The sequence below is a fragment of the Centruroides sculpturatus genome, unplaced genomic scaffold (genome assembly GCF_000671375.1).
Source record: "Centruroides sculpturatus isolate CEXI.00-Female unplaced genomic scaffold, Cexi_2.0 scaffold1035, whole genome shotgun sequence".
Taxonomy (NCBI): Eukaryota; Metazoa; Arthropoda; class Arachnida; order Scorpiones; family Buthidae; genus Centruroides; species Centruroides sculpturatus.
In genome coordinates, this window is record NW_019385222.1 from 150,318 (window position 1) to 170,530 (window position 20,213).

The 20,213-nt window shown below is 27.7% G+C and overlaps 1 protein-coding gene across 1 annotated transcript in view; it reads left to right on the forward strand.

Annotated features, from left to right (window-relative positions):
• LOC111636353 (lysine-specific demethylase 4C-like) overlaps nt 1-20,213 on the forward strand; it is a 111,142-nt gene that overhangs the window by 54,311 nt on the left and 36,618 nt on the right. Inside the window, exons 4-9 of the mRNA XM_023381568.1 lie at nt 870-993; nt 6,678-6,912; nt 8,776-8,879; nt 8,996-9,133; nt 12,619-12,788; nt 17,138-18,386. Of these exons, the coding sequence (XP_023237336.1) occupies nt 870-993; nt 6,678-6,912; nt 8,776-8,879; nt 8,996-9,133; nt 12,619-12,788; nt 17,138-18,386 (2,020 nt within the window). The remainder of the gene's footprint in view (nt 1-869; nt 994-6,677; nt 6,913-8,775; nt 8,880-8,995; nt 9,134-12,618; nt 12,789-17,137; nt 18,387-20,213) is intronic.

Consider the following 20,213-nt stretch of genomic DNA (forward strand, 5'->3'; position numbering starts at 1 on the left):
AAGAAAATAAACTCATACAAAAATCTTAATGAACGAGGGACAGAACCACTACAAATAATATAAAATTCGAGAGATATCTAAGCTTATATTATACCCTATTCGCGATCGAGAGAGAGCTCACAAAATCGTTATAAAACATACGACCTGTTTAGTTGTCGTTCGTCGTCTTTTCTGTATGCAAGGGACACTTTGGAGTTAAAGTTCATTTACTTCTTCGTATGGGAGATCAATATGTGCACAAAATCCAAGTATGGTTTCTAAGTGCTAACTCTGGAATTATTCTGTATGTGACTCGTCTAAGGACGTTGGTCATCAAGAGGAAAACGTATGGAGTTTGGACGCTTCCAGAACTGTCGCTGAACTCCCCGAATTCTGACAAATTCCCTGTATATCTTCTGAATTTCGACCAATCATCGGCCAGTAACTCTTTCATGAGAACGGATGAAAGGGGAATGAATGAGGGGTAACCATTTCCCATCTGAGCTGGATTTTAACCAGATAAGGGAAAGTCAGAGGATGTACTAACTTCAGTGAAAGGAAGTAACATCTGTTATCTGCCTTTTCCACGTTAAAACAGTATTTTTCTCACCAAAAATGAAGTAATATTTGGTGACAATATTTTAACATTATTAATAAAATATTAATTTAGACCCAGGGACCTTTCAGGTCTCACATTTACAATGTGTTTTAATTTTATCGTTGCTTAATTTAATTGTGATAAGTCAAATCAAATAATTTTTATTCTATATAATTTTTATTTTATATTTATATCTATAATGATTATGGAATTAATATTTTATGGTTGTTATTCATATTACAGAATTTTATATTAATTGAAAATCACTAATGTTTTAATAAAACATTTGCAGATATGCTACTCCACCTCACTTTGATTATGATGATTTAGAAAGAAAGTATTGGAAGAATATTACTTATAATTCACCAATATATGGTGCTGATATTTCTGGTTCATTATATGATGAAGATGTTGAGGTTATTAAAAAAATTTTTTATATAATTTGCATAGTTATAAATTTTGCATAAATTATTAGATTCCTAAAACAACTATTTTAATGGAGAAAGTATCAAAAACATACTACACAGAATCCTGAGTGTTTTTTAAGACTCCTGGCATTTTGGCAAACCAATAAATATTTACTGGACTTTAGAATTGAAGTTGATGTGTGCATTTTGTTTTTTCTTTTTAATGATGTCTCCTCAAAGTAGTAGTTTTAGGAATTATTGTTTATAGAGATTTATATTGGTTTTAATTTTTAAAGCTATAACTTATAAAATATCTATATGTGTATAATTGTTTAAACTTCAGAATTCATTTTAATATGTTTTTTACACTTTTGGAAAATAAATTGGTTAAAGTTACTATTAAAAAAAATATTTTCATTATTATCTATTTACTATTTAATGTAAACTTTACATAAATTAGAAGTATAATTAAAATTAAGAATTAACAGTATAGTGTGCGTATTAAAATTGATGAGCAAATCCTTCAGTTTTAATTGGTTTGGAAGTTTGAAGAATTTAATTTCGTTATACTAAAGAATATTGAAATGGAATTTCTGAAATGTAAAAATAACATAGTTATACTTTTAATTGAGAAGATAATTTTTGTAACTTTGTTTTGAATTGAAAAATTTTTTAATTATGAGCTACTTTGGTATTTTCACATTCACTGTCCCGTTTTCATATTGTAGTTTATTTAATTTTCTACTTAAAAATGATTTTTTTATTTGAATCATGTTGTGATTACAAACTCTGAGTGTGATCTACTTCCAATTTCCTTAAGTGTTCTGTCTTTACAGATGGAAGTGAGTATATAAAAATCATTATTATTGAATTTCATTTACAAAAAACTTTTATATCTGTTTTTATTTATTTGTCGAAACCGTGTCTTCTTCTTCTTCTTGTTTCTTTTATATCTGTGTTTAAAATATTATCGTCACGTCATTTTCTCCTGACTTAATTTAACCACTAAATTTTGATGATGTTAAACAGGTTTGCAAATTTCAGTTGTGGAAATGTGGAAATAGATTTAATGTACTAAATTTTACATTCAGTGTATATATTATTAATTTTTGCTAAATAAACAATTTGTTTACTTTTTTATTCAAAATTACTTCCACACTTTGATTTTAGATACCAATGTATATGAAATACATTAAAATTGCAGTGGTGGAAGAAATATCATAATGGTTTTCAAAAGTAAAAATTTAGAATAAAGATTATTTTCCTAAGTGTTAAAAAGATTAATTAGAAAAATATTAAAGGACAGATGTAGATCAAAGCTATCAAAAATGAATTTATTCAAAACAAATGAATAGTAGCATTTACTAAACATAACAATTTTTATAAAATATTTATGACTAAAAAAGAAATATCTGTATTATACTTTTATAGCTTAGTTTTATTATATGTTTGAAGTTATTTTCATTACCTATAAATCTCAAAAAAAAACACAATGAACTAACTGGATAACAGTGTGTGAACTAACTGGATAACAGTGTGTGAACTAACTGGATAACAGCGTAAAACACTCAACACTATTATTAATCCGACAAAACAGATTTTTTGATAATGTTTTTGATCATTTAAAAGATATTATTGTTTGCTTTGTATCTAGTAGAATCCATTATTGATTTTGGTGATTGGCTATTCTATCCAATTTTTTTTTACTAGATTTGTCACAAGGGTTAGACACAGAAAACAACTTTTACTCCTTATGTTATCTTTTATTGAAATCAAAATGCATTTCTATTTCAAATCTAGTAAAAATTTGGATAGAATAGCCAATCACCAAAGTTGATAACCATTTAAATGATCTTTATCAGGCTACAGCAGTGTTTCTCAACCTCTAATGAATCATCGCCCCCTTCACTTCAAAATTCTGATGCAGATGGCCAAGGCTAATGCCAGTTCGTACTGCATTGAATAGAATAGTGACTAGTATAATGTTATTTGTTTAATTATTGTACTAAATAATGAATAAAATATCTAATTATTCTCAATAAAATGTTTTACTATATCGCCCAGAAAATTGTTTTCGCCCCAAAATATAAATTGTTACTAATCGCCCCCTCAACACGGAAAAACGCCCACATGGGGGCGATATCACCCCAGTTGAGAAACACTGGGCTACAGTTAGGTGGAAAACTACAAGTTCTAAAAGAATACAAATTGAACATATGATGAAACAGCTTTTACAAAATACAAAAATTGATAATTAGAACAGAAATTAGAATGTTAATAATTTTCAAGAAATATAATTGCAGAATGTATAAATATAATAGTATGATTAAAATTTTTAAAAACAAACATAAAGCAAGTATACATAAACAAAAGTTGACCAAATAAAAGAAAAATGGGATTATTTATCATACAGAATATAATACCATATTCAAGTTATAGGATTTTAAAACATGAATTCTTGGCATTGGATATGCTCTTTGCACTTTGATGATTTGATACAACTAGATCTTCTAATGGACTTATAAATTTCTAAAAAAGAAAACCTTCAATTTTTTTAATTCCATGTTGTTCTACATAGGATGAATTAACTTCACTCCCTACCAATTAACACATGCCTAATCATACAAAGTTTTATAGAAATATTTTTTGAAAATTGTTAATATTCTAATATACGTATAAATCTTTTAACATTATTAATTTTTGTATCTGTAAAAGTTTTTTTTTTTTTTTTTTATATGTTTAATTTGTGTTCTTTTAGAACTTAGTTTCCAGTTGATTACAGCCTGATGAAAATTACTTAAATAATCAAAGATGTTAGTAAAAAAATCAGTTTTGCTAGATAATATGATATTGAGTGTTTTATGTAACTTCAATTTCTTAAAAAAAAAAATAAAAATCTGGAACTTGCTCACATTAAATAATAATCTCTAGTACTTTTGGACGAAAGTGCCTTTTTTGAATTTCTGGATACAGATGATGATATTCTTAAGATTTTGATTTACAGGAAGAACTCTTACAATTTACAACACTGATTTACATATTAAGACTCTAAGGATTGTTTAATGTATAAGTAGACGGTGTTTAGGTCATTGATAACTTTTAATCAATAAAGATTTTTTAGATAAGGAATTAGAAATACTGGAGAAGATAGCTTGCAATCATGAGTTAACTAGGAGATCATTTAGCAAACTAATGAAGATTAAAAGAAAAGGAAGCAAGGGTAATGTGTACAAAGAAGAAAAAGATAAAATTTATCATTATGTAGGGAGTTGGAGAAAAACTTTCTAAGGAAGCTAGAGAAAATGAAAAATTACACTAAGAAAACTATATATCTTATTTAATTTCGTCAGAAATGACACAGGGAAGAGAAAAGAATATAAAAGCAGGAGTATATGTTGTTTTTATTAAGTGGTGATAAAGAGGCTAATAGTCTTTGTGAGAGCTACAAAATAATTGCTACAAGGTAAGCTAGAGGAACACAAGAGAGATATCAGAATGGAAAAGTCACTACCATGCTGAGTCAAGAATCTTTTAGTAAAGAAAACATGGTAGAGTGGAAAGGTGTGAAAATATTTGAAAAATAAGAAAAAGAAAGAATTTGCAAAGAAAGCATGTATATTCATACTTTCTCTGTAACCAGATATATAGCCTGGAAAGGATTTGGGAGGAGAAGACTTTGAGATATAAAATGGTCAGAACTGGCTCTTAATTAAGGTGATTCTTTTATGCCCCCCCTTTTTTTGTGTCTTTCAAGACTTGTGCAAAAACCAAGTTGGGGTTTTATAGAAGAGTAAAACACGATTCATATGTGATTTTTTGCCGTGTTATAGTCATTATTTTTTAATGATATGAAAATAGTTTTTTAGAGGCATAATAAATATTGTACATATGGGAGAATGGGAAGTGTTGAGTATCTTAAACATAATAGGATGTCAACAGTCTTACATTGTACAGACATTATGTGAATAGATTTAGGTGATTTAACTATCAAGCTAATTCATTTATATATATCCTTCTGAGGAACTTTGATGCCCAAAAGTATTAGAGAAATTATTATTCCATATAAGTGAGCTCTAATAAAGCAGATTTTTTTTGTTATAATAAAACTATACTGATTGAGAAAAAAGTTATGCACCAACAGAAGCCATTGGAATCAAATAAAACTTTATTAGTACAAATGTAATGACAATGGTAATAAGTGACTACAGTATCATGGCAACAGGACACTTTCCTGTAGAACAGTGGTATAATTTAAGAAATCTTTTATACTTTGCAGGACTTACTCTTGCCTGGATATATGTGTGATACAATCAGGAATATAGACATACAGGCATCGTATGCTATCCTGTAATGAATTTGTTTACATGTTGCAACTTCTACTCCAGATCTCTCAGTCATAGATGGCTGAAGCTGGTCTCATCTGGTCCTACAAATGCTTGATGGGTGATAAATCTGAAGGCCAAACAGAACAAGGAATTGTGGCAATGTGATGGAGACACATCTGGAAAACCCTAGCTGTAGTATGTGTGGCTGAGCATTATTTTGCTGGAAAATGGCTTCCAGTCCTGCCATAAAAGACAGCACATGAAGGTGCAGGATTTCCTATTGTACTGTCAATATCTTCTAGGGAGGACCAACTGTCATACAAGCTGATTTTCCAGACCAACATGCCAGCAGTGGTGGCAGTGTTCTATTCAACAGTAAAGACAGAATTGAAGCACTCACCAGTGATCTCCACACTCTAACATGGTGATTGTCAGTTCCCAAACAGAAGCAGGATTCATTGCTAAAGATGATACATTGACGTTCAATAACATTCCATGCTTGTATCCTGGCATAATTACAAACAAAGCTAATGATGGGATGCTAATTGTAGGATGTGTAGCAGTCACTGTGTAGCAAATTTGCCTGTGCTAGTCACTTGCCAAAAGTACAGGAAGAGAGAAAGTTCTGTAAAAACTTCCATCTGTCTCTGAATGCTGCTGCTTCAGCTGTTTGTATTTTTCTCATGGTCATCTCTGCAGGTGGTCTGTCTGAGGCATTCAGGTCCTGTCCACTACTAATATGTGCATTCACATATCAATTGCTCCAGTATCTGCTCACAATCAGGTCAGAATGCCCAGATGGTAGGCAGTTCAGCAAAATGGCCATCCTGCTTTCCACAGTTAGATGATGCAGCCTTTTTCAAACTCCATCAGCTGTGTGTAATGTCTTTGACTACATACATGCCTAGCATTCAGACTCCTAAATAGCTGATAGACTGAAAAATTTGAATACAGTGAGTCTTATAGGATGCTGGAGTAACAGTATTCTGGTTGCATTTTCTGACATTGAACCACAACTGTAATCATTTACATTTCTGTCTGGGACATAGCTGTATGCTGGGTTTTGCAGTAATTGGACAGTTACTGCAAAACCCAGCATACAGCTATGTCTCAGATAGGTATGATTCACAAAAATTCACAAAAAACTTCTAAAAAGACAATATACTAAAATGTTGTTTTGCTTTTTGTTCATATTTCAGGAAAATAATATTGTTAGGACATTTTAATATGTTGTTTTTTGAAGTTTTTTGTGAATTTTTCAAAATGTAAACTTTCATTCTCTGACAATTTTATCAATGCTAATTTCAGTTGTTATATAGTAATAACGTTTAATTTAATATAAAATTAATTATATGAATTTGTGAATAGGATTTTAACATAAATCATCTGAATACTATCTTGGATCTTGTCAATAAAAAATATGGTATTCGAATTGAAGGAGTTAATACTGCATATTTATACTTTGGAATGTGGAAGACAACATTTGCTTGGCATACAGAAGATATGGATCTTTACAGTATCAATTATTTACATTTTGGAGCTCCAAAATCTTGGTATGCCATACCACCTGAACATGGACGTCGTCTGGAAAGATTGGCTGCAGGTATGTTGCAAACTATAGATATAATTTTAGTAAAGTATCAATAGAAAAAAAATCTTGTGAAGAATTTAATCAAAATATTTATGTAGGATGATAGATTTTGAATTAAATATGATTTAAGAACAGAAAGTTAGCAATTGTCCACAATGAGAGCAAATCAAGACATATTTAAAATAACTTTCATAATTAATACTATTTTTTACAGCATAAGATGTTGTAAAACTGTCTGATTATCTATAGCAGGGGTGGCCAATAAGTCGATTGCGAAGCCAATTTTGGTTGATTGCTTGTGATGTCTTGACTTAATGTGTTATACTTGTAACCGAATGCAACGTGCAAATGCAACTGTAGTGATATCGGACCTCCGCAGATGTGGTTTTGTTGGTCCATGTGCAATTCATTTACATACAGTTGTAAAAGGGAAATAAGAAATGTAGACAAAAGGTCATAAAACCGAAAAAAAGAAAGGCGGGAAGAGGGACAGAGAGAGTAGGTCGGGACATGGTAGAGAGAGGAAGGGTGAAGTGGTGGTCCTTGAAAGTGACAACGTTGAATTTCAATTTTTCTTCTGTTACAAATGTTTGTACCTTTTCTTCATGTTTTAAATTAAATTGTGGCTTTTCTTACTTATCTAAACATAGTATGTATTTCACACCTTCCCTCACCACTTAGACTATGCCTACAACAACAAGTCGATCACGACACATTTTTAAGATAAAATGTAGATCTTATGTACACAAAAATTGGCCACTCCTGGTCTATAGCAGTGTTTCCCAATTGTGGCAAATTTACTTTTTAAGGTCAAAATAATTTTTGGTGTAAAATTTTAATTGTAGATCAAGGGAATTTTGTAACTTTTTGGCTAATTATTTTCTTTATTTTAATGTTATAATGTATTAAAAATGGGCGAATGAATCATTCAAGATATTTTGAATGATTTCAATAATCAAATAATTGATTATTTTTATTTGAATGAATTCATCTCTAGTTGAAATTACTTTATAGGTAAATAGCATCTTTGTAAATGAAATGTAGACTTTCATTTTCTTCCATCAGATATTCTGAAATCAATTGAAATAATTGAAGAATCACCTTTTCCTTAAAAATAAAAGATTATTTTTAGTCTGATTTCTGGGACAGCTCTCAATTCTTAAAAAGATAATCTTTTTCTAAAACTAGTGATGGATTTAATTGAATGATTTGAATAATTGAATAAACATTTGAATGAATCATTCAAATCTGTAAAATTCCTTTTTGCACTTAAATTCTTGTACTTTTTCAGATGTATAAAGCTAAAATGTTGTAAACAATTTCGTATTTTTATGTTTATGATGGAAAACACAAAGTCTAATAAAATTTTAAAAATTATTTACAATAATAATATAATGCTTGATGTAGACAATTAAAACATTACATTAAAAAATTCTCAGATTAATAAATTAAGTTACAATAACATCTTTATACCCTCATTTGTGATTATTTTAATTATTAATAAATTATGAATTGTAGTGACTAGAAATGTATCTTAACATTAGATGATGAGATTATAAAGCCTAGATTATTAAATTGTTTCAATATCATTTATTATTTTCATTAGATAGTAGCATTTATTAATGCAGTGCAACAAGAAAATATATGTATATATTTTAAATTAATTTTTCATGTATTCTAATAATAATTAACATGTTCAATGAATAAAAATTTATTTTTCTTATTACAATGCCATAATAACTTGACAAAAAGAGGATTTCCTTCTTCTTAAATTATATGTTTTAATTCAGACAATGCCACTATTATTATCTCTCATAATGCATATTTTGAATCAATTTGTTTCTTATATAAATAAACTCTCTTTTTGTCATATAGGATTTTTTCCTGGTAGTTACCAAGCATGTTCTGCATTTTTGAGACATAAAATGACACTTATTTCTCCTCAAGTGTTAAAGCAATACTCCATTCCATTTAATAAGGTAATAATTAAGTGTTGTTTTAATTAATTTAGAAAAGTTTTATAATTGAAAGTTTAATATTCCAAAAATAGACAGACACATTTTAAATATGACTAATCATACACTAAATGATCTAGATAACTCAAGAACCTGGAGAATTCATGATTACATTTCCATATGGATATCATGCTGGTTATAATCATGGTTTCAATTGTGCTGAATCAACCAATTTTGGAATGCCACGTTGGATTGAATATGGAAAGCGATCTTTACAGGTGAATTAATTTTTACACCTATTACCTTAGATATTTTATTTAATATATTGTATAATTTATATAAATAATATAATTTATATTATTTATATAAATTAATAAATTTAATTATTATGATATAAGTTATTTATGTATACTACAGTAGAGCGTCGATTTTCCGAATCAATTGGGGACTGGGGTTGTTCGTATAACTGATATTTCGGATAACCGATTTATGTACGAAAAAATAGTTTAACGTATCCGATGTTGAAATTTTTCTCCGTTGCGTGTTGCTTCGCGTTGAATTTTCGTCGATGTTAAGCCCAACAAAGACCATTGTATCGTTAAAAATTATTTTTTTTATTTTGTACAAACAAAATAAATATATTAAAAAATATAAAAACAATAAAAAATTATACTTCAGATGTTAATTTAGTATCAAAAACGTAAAATATTTGAGTAGCCCAAGACATAGCCAAAGATTGAAGCTCCATAGCACTGGCGAAAATTTAAATTTGCCGACTGGAAATCTTTCGGATGATTGACTTTCGGAAAATCGACGCTCTACTGTATTTTTATTTATTGAAAGATTCAAATTATTTCTACATTTTTAAAAATTTGCTTATATTCCTTACTTAAATGATAAATTAATCACAAAAACAATTATATCAAAACTTTAATCTGAAGATAATTGTACAAAATCTGTAAGATCTTGGATTACTTTTAATCTATATATATAAAATTGCTTGTCCTGACTGACTGACTCACTGATTCATCATCACCCAGAGCAAACCGCTGAACCTAAAGAGGTGAAATTTGATACACAGTTAGGGTACGTCATGAAAACGCACACTAAGAAGAGATTTTTCGAAATTCCCCCCAGGGGGGAGAGCATTAAGTCTTAACCGGAAGAACGTCTTCTAATGTACTATTTTAGATGCAATTTTTTGTTTATAACTGTGTTTTAGTAGGGTATGCCATGGCAATGCACACTTAGAAGGCATTTTTCGAAATTCCCCAGCGGGGGAGGCAGAGCATTAAGTCTTAACTGGAAGAATGGCTTCTAATGAAATATTTTACATGTGATTTTTTGTTATGTTTAGTCTTCATTAAGTACTTAAGTGTATTAAATTAATAACATTTCAGACATTGTTATAAATATTTTTATATATTTCAATTTTTTAACCAAATGTTCGAACCTTTTTAAATTCAAATTTGTTATTGCATATTGGTTCAATTANCTTAAGTGTATTAAATTAATAACATTTCAGACATTGTTATAAATATTTTTATATATTTCAATTTTTTAACCAAATGTTCGAACCTTTTTAAATTCGAATTTGTTATTGCATATCGATTCAATTATAGAATGATTGTAAACATTCCAGAAAATTGATCAAATTGAAAGTAGTTAGTTCGATTCTCAGCAATTCTCTTCATTCTCGGCAGTAGGTGTTATATAACAATTACTATGATTGTTGAAATAATGAATATAAATGGGGTTTGCTTGCAAAACCTCTGAGGGCAAAGTCGCGGGTAACAGCTAGGTTTTTAATAAAAATATAAAAATGTCTGAAAAATTAACTTTTTTATTACAGAATGGTTCAAAAGTTAATTAACTAAGATATATTTTTAAGCGTAATTCAATCAGTTTAGAACAGATATATTATTTTTGATGTGATTTTGCCACAACTAATGAAATGACTGAATTACAAATAACATAAAGAATATTTTTCTTGCTAAAGAAATTTAAAAGTTTACCTTAGCGGGTTAATAATTAAAAATTTATGTCAAATATCAATGATGAAATTTTGCTTTAAGATTTCTCAAATTAGTGCTTTATGAATGTTTTAGTGATTTTCAAATTATTAGTTATGAAATTTGGCTTGATGTGGAATATACAAAACAGATATTCAGTTTTTTAATTAGAATATTTGTTTTGTTATGTTTTTATTTTATTTTTTATCTTAATGGGTTTATAGGTTTATCATTAGAAATTTTTTTATTTTACATTTGTTGTTATTGACATTTGGCTTATATTTTTAGTGTAAATTTATAGCAGTTTTTATGTGGTTTTTATAAAGATTTTTTTTGTTTTTGAGAAAGTAAGTAATTTTCTTGAATTTTTTTCATTATTGTAATCATCTGTATATATATTAACAAAAGGGAGGGAAGGAATTTGTGTAGGGATAAGAGAGACAAAAAGACTTCACTTTTGACTCGCACTTCAAGACATGGTTATTCATTTGCTTCTGTAGCAACTATTTTTTAAGTTTTATTTTTGAATAACAGTCTTTGGTTATTTATATAAAGAATACACATATACAGATTTAGTTTTTATATTTGTAATAATTTTTATATGTATATATATTAGAAACAAAATGTTTTGTCACCTCCACACACAAATCACATAAATTTAAAAATTAATTTGATTTACGTTTTAAAAATTTCAAAACAATTTTTAAATAGTTTTTAAGAACATTTTAATTTTCAATTGATTTGATTTTAATTATTTTATCATCATTAATTATTACTTTTAAGTTAATATATTTAGTGTTAATTATAAAAACTAAATTAATTAGTTTGTTTTATAATTATTTTTAATTACTATTTATTTATATATTTTTGCCTGCATTTTTTGAATCTTTACAATTTTTTAATTAGTTACAACTCTCTTTTTTTCTTTTGTGACATAACTAGAAATTGCTTTTGGGAAGTTTTCTCGTAGGTAATATACTTTGAAACAATTTTTCAAATATATATTCATACATTTTAATGTGGATATTCAATATTGTCAACAAGAAGAACACAGAAAAATTAATTTGAGAATGAAACAATTGTTTGCTTCTATTCCATGATTAAATATTCTCTTTACCAGACAATATTTTAATTATGCCAAATGACTTTTCAAAATTTAGTTTTTTTTTAATGGTTTGATGCTTTGAATACTGACTTACTCTTAAATTGAAATGCTATTTTTTTTTATACAAAGTGAAATGTTNGCCTGAATTTTTTGAACTGTTAATTACAGTTTATTAAATTAATTGCAACTCTTTTTTATTTTGTGATGTAACTATTGAAATTGTTTTAGTGTTGTTTCATACAAAAGATAATCTAATTTAAATTTATTTTAATTATTTTAGTAATTTCATTAATTTTTGTTTTATAAATTTGCCTGCTTTTTAAAAAATTTTAAAAATTTTAATTTTAAGTGAGTTAACATTAATTGAACTAGTGAGCTATCTAATTGTAATATAATAAATTTTTATTGTATTTTAAAACATTACTATAATGTGGATGTGAATAATATAAATGAAGAATGATACAATTAATAATGAAAGGATATTATATTAATAAAAGAATTTCAGATATTGAATTCTGTTTATAAAATGTATTAAAAAATTGTTTATTTTTTAAAAATTATGTATTTGTTGTTAAAAATATTTCTCTAATCATAAACTATAGGCTTTTTAATGGATTAATACTGTTTATTTATTTCTTTATTACAGTGCATGTGCAGGAAAGATTGTGTTAAAATTAGCATGGATGTTTTTGTTAGAACTTTTCAGCCAGATCGATATGAAATGTGGAAACAAGGTAAAGATATTGGATCTCATCCTGAATACCCTTCTCGGTGTTCAGCTGCTCCTCCTCCTGTGAAAATTGAATCTGATGAAAAGTAAGTTTACGTGTGTGTGTGTGTGTGTGTATATATATATATATTTTTTTGTGCATATCATATTGTACATATTTACAGTATAATATAGTAAAGAAAAAGCATAATACAATAGGGTTTCATTTAACTCAGACCCATTTAATTGATGTTCTGCATTATGCAAGGTGAATTGCAAAAGAGTTTTTTGTAATGTAGCACAGTACAATTTTTTTACTTGACTAGGGAGTGCTTGGTATTCACAAAGGACTCTAGATATTTAAATAAAAATTTATTATGCTGACTTTTTACAACAATGCAAATTTTCAAAAATATTAAAGAAATTTTAATCGTCATTGTATATATAGATTTGCGTTAATAAATACTTCTGTAAATAAATGTTTCATAAATGTTCAATAAATACAGAATTATATATTTAATTATTACAAAAAATCTTTAAAAAGATTCTTCTAAGACAATACATACAAATTTGTCTGTATTCCAATTCCAGTCCTTTCCAGTCCCTTAAAATAAGATATTTTAACTGACATTTAGAGGGAGACAAGCAGCCTATAAAGAAAGGTCGACTCTGCCGTAAAATTGTTAATTCCTCAAATGTGCATTTGAAAGGACTGGATTGGAATAAAGACACATTTGTATGTACTGTATTGTCTTAAAAGGATCATTTTAAAGATTTTTTGTAATGATTAATTCGTCCTGGCCATATATTTTAACCAAATATGTATTTAATTCTTTATTCTAGAATTAGATATATTCTATAATTCTAGCATTAAATATAGAAGTATAGAGTATGTCATCAATATTTCAATGTATTCAAATCCAGTTTATGTAATAATTTACCAAAATTTCAGTATTATCAGTTTTTTCAATTACCTGAGATATCCTCGATATTTACCTTATCTTATATAATTGGAACTCTGCTGTAATAATTATTTATTAAAAATAATTTTTAATATTATTTTAATTAAATTAAACCAATTAAAAATACATTGGAAATGAGAACATTGTTTATTCATATTTGTTGTTATTCATCTTGAAATTAACAAATATAATTGTATGTATTTCTGTTTCACTTATTACATTAATTATGAGTAGACAGGAATTTTACATGTAGGCACACTAAATAACATTTGTATATATTGTAGGCAAATTATAAGTTTCATGCAACTGGAATGTTGGACATATTTTTGGTGGGTTTTATGGGAGTTAGTTTCACATATTTTGAAAACAAGTTATGTTCAGGCCACATTTTATGTCTTTAAATGCAAAGTTTAGTTTATTCACCTAGAATGAATATTTACTTATAGATAATTAATAATTTATTTATTAATGAATAAAAAAAATGTCTAAAATCACTAACATCCAAAATATCTGTAGATTGAGAGAAACCTTTCAATCTGGCAACATATTAATGTTTCTCTCTCATTAAGTGTGCTTCCCATGTAGGTGACTGTAGTTTAATTGTGCAGTCTTGCTATATAAAAATGAAACTATAAGCAAAGTAAAGAAATTAAAGCTTCAAAAGTTAACTAAAGAATTATAGGGAGACTCATATTTGGTGCTGTTAAAGAAAGATGGAACTGTTAGATACAGATGGAACTGTTTCAGTATTTAGCTTATTGCAAGAAGTGAATTCAAGTTGAAGAGAAACTGATGAAAAGGCTTGTGTAAAGTCAAACTCATAAGAAGAACAAGGAATTTAGAACTTGAGACCAGAGCAGATGAAAAGTTTATTCATAAATGAAACATTCAACACTGCGTCAGAATATGCCACTACAAGTTTTGAATTTCATTGTGATTTTTTATTAGAAGCTAGAATTACTTTAGAGATAGATGGTTTAATTTCCATAAAAATTTTTTGAAAAATACATCAACAAAAAATTTCAAATGAAAACACATTATGGATAATGAATATTGATAAGAGCTATAATGCAACTATTTTAAAAATAAAAGAATTATTGGTTAACACCTGTTGCATTCATTGTGGATTTAACTAACAACTAGCAGGAACCAATCAAAATTAATGGTTTTATTCAATTAAAATACAATAAGCTCATTTAAAATTTAGCATTCTACATAAAAATTGTCAGTACAGCAAGTGTTTTTTTTTTTTTTGGGCTGTTTGCAAGTGATTTGTCTACCTGTTTTCTGGTACAGTGAGGCTCCTCTCAATAGCTAATTTTAATTTTGCTTATGGCATTCCTAAGGGCAACCAACATCAAATTGTGGGATTTTGAATTAACAGTGAGGATAGTTGGCCTGCCCACTTCATGGCAATCTTATTGGCTGTTATAAAACTCTACCTACCAATAGTCATACGTTCAAGTTAAATCTACTAACTAAAAGAAGAATAGTTAAGAAATCCATCAATTAGCATTAAATAATGAATTGGATGGTTAGAATTGTATTTTGGTCTTATCATGAAGTAATAGTAAAATAAAAACAGAGATTGATGCTAAAAGTTGATAGATGGTGCTGTGGTCAATATCGACAAAACTAATTTATTGAAAAAAATGAAAAATGTTTTTTAATTAATGTGTACTTAGCAAACAAAGCAGGAATTCACAGTAATGGTGAATAACAGGTTGTTCAAATAGTTAAGAAAAACTAAATTGCTAGATGGTGAACAAGTATGGCTGACATGTTTGTGGCTTGCCTTTCCATAGACTTAACATTGTATTCTTGCTACTCCACCACATCTGAACCATTGCACATTTCTCAAATCTTTCTTTAACAGCATCATTTACAGCATAAGAGCTTTAATTTGATATCTGAACCATACTTTTAGCCCTAACCATTTATTCAAACTAAGTGTTATAGTCTCTCTTTAAATTTATATATAGATTAGGGTTAATTAAGATAAATAGCTTGCTTTGTGGTAAAATTTAATGATTATATCAGGAGAATAATTCAAAAAAATATAAAAAATAAAAAGCAGTTAGAAGATTAACTAAATTGACTGTTCATAATGGTCAAAACAACAGGGAACAATGCTGTTATAAATACTTAATCTTAACTCTTTAAACTCTGAAAATTTCTTCTTCCTATGAATGTGAAATTGTTTTTACCCATAAGGCTATGCTTTAGTGGTGGGAAATGGATCATTCTTCCCAGTAGTAGAAAAGTTCAAATTTGTTTTAGATAAGAGAATGGCATGCAGAAAAAATCAGAATTGACTTGCTACTATTATTTTTGTAATTGTTTCCTAATTATTATACTTTTAATTATATTTGCTGTTTTATGATATTAAAAAACACTTATTTTATGCTTTTAATTTGAAATAAAATTTTATAGGGAGCAGTCATTTCTAAATAGCAAACTACTTCACACAATTTACTCTTTATTAGCAATTTTTTAATGCTTTTATTAAGGTTTGAGATATTAGTTATTCTATTGGTCATATGATGAATTTTCTCTTTTGTTTAGAATAATTTACTTGTTCTTTTATATTTTATATCTATGGTTTCTATAGTGTGTGTATATATGTTTGTGTGTGTACACACACACTAATTTTTACTTTTCCTGCTCTGTTATACATAACAGAAGGAAGGTGTAGCAATTGGTGAAAAAACTTGTCCTCTGAAGATTTTTATATTTTTGGACTCTGGGCCTTGAAACGTCAAGAAATGTAAAAAAAATTCAGGAGGTTTTTTGTGTGGGAGCACAATTTTGTCACCCTCTTTGAATCTTAATAACTCTTGTATTTTGTTGAAAATTTCTGAAATTTTGCAGGGAGGTTTATGTATTAGGGAGGATTCACTCTATTAAATTTTGGTAGATAAAGGTCAACAGGGTGATGAGATAAAGGGAGGTCATATGTCATATCTCCAGTAAGGTCGGATGTTTTGTCATTCAAGAATGTTTGGATGTCAAAATGCAATTGAAAATAATTTTAAAAGGATTGATGATTTACTAATATCATACAAATAAACAATGTTTTCTTTCCTAATGATTAAACCATTGAATTCACCATCCTTTCAAAAATCCAATGATCTCCTTAATCCATCACTATTCCTAGCCCATATGTGTTGGATTACCAAGATTTTACTATATTAAATTTTACAAGTTACAGTTGTAAGAGTAGAAGAGATTTGTTTTAACCTAAAAATGTAGGACTTTTATAATTTTATTTCTTAATAGCAGATACGTTTGAAGGTTTATTAACAATGATTTGTTGTTTTGAATGAACAAAAAAATCATTGTTAATGAATCTTCACATTTGAAAGACAATTAAATAACTTTAAAATTAAAGAAATTTTTATTTTATTAATTTTGAATAACAGCTAATAACATTAAAAACAGTTAATATCTAATTTTCTGTAGAAAATAAATTAATGTTTAATTTTATTTTTTAGAGATGGGAGGAGAAAATATAAAACAGAAGCTATTGCAAATACTACTGTTTCAAAAAGACATCCAATTTCACATATTCAAAATAAAAAAGAGAAAAAAGGAAGTAAACAGAAATGTGAAAGTGAAATTGATCAAGAAAAAGAAAAACAAAAGACCAAACTTGACAATGATATTAATTTGAAACCAAAGAGAAAAAAGAGATTGAAATTAGATAAATGTAAAACTGCTGCTGATAAAGTTAAAGAGAAGAAGCATAAAAAGAAATTGAATGAGACTGGAAGATCAAAAAAAGTTAAGTGTTCAAGTTCATTATTGGGAAAGAGTAATTCTTTGCAAAAATTCCCAAAATCACGTGATATATCAAAATTTAAAACCGTTTCAGATATGTGGTTGTGTGAGAAATCAATTTTGAATAAGTTGAATTCTTCTGAAATGAAATGTAATACGCCGTCTCACGATAATAAAAATACAAAATCTTCAGTGATGGAATTTAGATTAGGAAATCTAATTGATAAAGAGATTCAGAATTCATTTATAAATAGTAATGGAAATTCTGTTAATTATTCTGAATCATCTACATTGCAAGATACTGTTAAAAAGTTACAGTTGCATTTATCAAATGGAAAATCTGTGCCCTATGTTGCGAATACCATAGCAAATACCAATTCAGTGTCAAAAACAAATTTAATCAAAACTGATGTGTCAACAGTAAATTATTCATCACCATCTTATATGCCACAAACAGTGTTATCCTTCCATCAGTATGCAAAATTATCACAAACTCAGTTTTGTAATACTGTGGTACCTGAAGAAACTAAAAACAAACATCAAAAATCCGTGATTTTATTGCCATTTGGAATTGTAAATAGTTCAGATAACAGTTCACCAGTTATTTTAACTACTAGTAATGCAAATAAAGAAGTAGCAATTAGTGTTTTGACTCAATCACAAAAAAATGTAAATTCTGTTCTCAACTCATCTGACAGTGTTTTTACAACTCAGTCTAAAGTGCCATTGCTGCATCACACAAAAACTGTACCAATGGAATCTTCCCAATTTATTTCTCAACAACCTGTTCCATTTTTATCTCAGTCATCATCAATGGCTCAGGTTATTAAGTCATTATTAGAGAAAAAATTAGAAGTGCCTCATTCCCAAAATTGTTCAAGGCCAAACAGTCCAACTCTCTCGGAATATACAATGAAGAATAGGGAAACGGTAATTGTTAAAAATCCACAAGCATTACCTCAGGTAAACTTTCTAATCTAAATATATAGTATTTAATAAACACTTCAGAATTATCTGATGTAAAATTTTAAGAAATTATAATTACATTTTACAGTAAAACCTGTCTAAAACAAAACCTGAATAAAATGGAAGCCTGTCTAAACAGAAAAATTCTTAGGAACATTGCAATTTTTATGTTAAATCTTATTATAAGCTAGGAAATTGTCCAACAGAAATAAAAATGTTTTAGGTACAAAGAATGTAATTTAACCTGGAAGGAGCAGAAAATTAGATTTCCCTTGTAGACAAATAAGTAAAATGTTTCCATGTGTAGGGGTCATTGAAGGACATAACAAATTGTGTTTGTATTCTGAGGACTATTTCAAACCTTTTAAAGAAATGAAAGTCACTTGACAAGGGGACACTCAGACACAGTTTTTGTTGGAATTAACCAGGAGAGAATCAAATACTTTGACTTTTTTCCTTATAGACAAAAAGAGGGTTTTTTTAACATGTCCATTGTGGATTTAGCCAAACCCACAATGATATGATCAGGTGATGAGGAACAGAACCTAACATAACTGGGATGGACCACTACTGAGAAATTTATATGGTTTTTTGACCCATTCAGATTTCTTTCTAGGTTTCCCAAAGGGGTGGACTGACACCTTAACTGCTCAGTCATCGCATTCAAATATTTTTAATAATTGAAAACTTTCAAGAAGCAATTTTTTAAGAAGACGAAATGAATGTAATTTGAAAAAACAGTGAAAATAAGAATACTTATGCAGCCAACTTGTATGGAGTAGTTAGTAATTAACTAACACTTAGTATTCAAGAACATTGTTGATAATTATAGGGTTCAATCCCTATAATTATCAACAATGTTCTTGAACACTAAATACTAGATGATTAATTAGAGTATTAAAATTTCTTATAAAGCCAGATAACAGAATAACCTGGTCACTGTATCACTGTAATACAACTAGAATTTTTGACAACAGAGTAAGACATTAATTTTTGGCATTTGAATTAGCTTGTTTGCTGACATATAAGCATAAGAGCTGCATCCAAATAATATTCAAGTACCTAGTGCAAGTTGTTATTCAAATTAATTCAATATGATTCCAACTAAAAATGAAAGTATTTGAAATGCAAAAATTGCATTCAAATACTCTCATCTTTAGTTGGAATCATATTGAATTAATTTGAATTGATTGATCATAGTAATAAAATTTTTTACATACTGTGTGTAAAAGTGGTTTTTTTAATAAAAAAAGACATACATATATATGATGTAACTGTGGCATTTATCTGGTGTAGTTTAAAGATTAAAAAAAGAAAGGAAAAATATCAAAACCTGTTCAAAATAGGAAGCCTTCCAAATAAGAAGAAAAAATTTGGTATTGCATGATTCTGGTTTACACAGGTTTTACTGTATAACAATAATCTTGAAGTTAAAATAAATTAAACCTTAAAAATGAATTTTCTGTTTTTGAAAATATGGTACAAAGTTTTGATTTCTTTTAAAATGTGATAAGAAAATTATTATTTAAATTAATTTTGTGATATATAAAAATAATATATTTGTTGTTGCTATATAGTATTTCATTATATTTCAGTGCAAATTTAGGATAATTTTTTTAAAATCATTTTTATTTCAAAAGAAACTCAGTTTTCTATTCATTTCAACTTAACTTTTCAGATAAGATTTAGTTAAATTTAAAATTTTTAAGTTTGAAATTATTTGAAATGTGTATTTTGATTAATATCTCTCTGAGCATCATCTTCAGTTAAATCAATGCATTTATATATCATAGTAATAGTTTATTTATATATATATTTTTATAT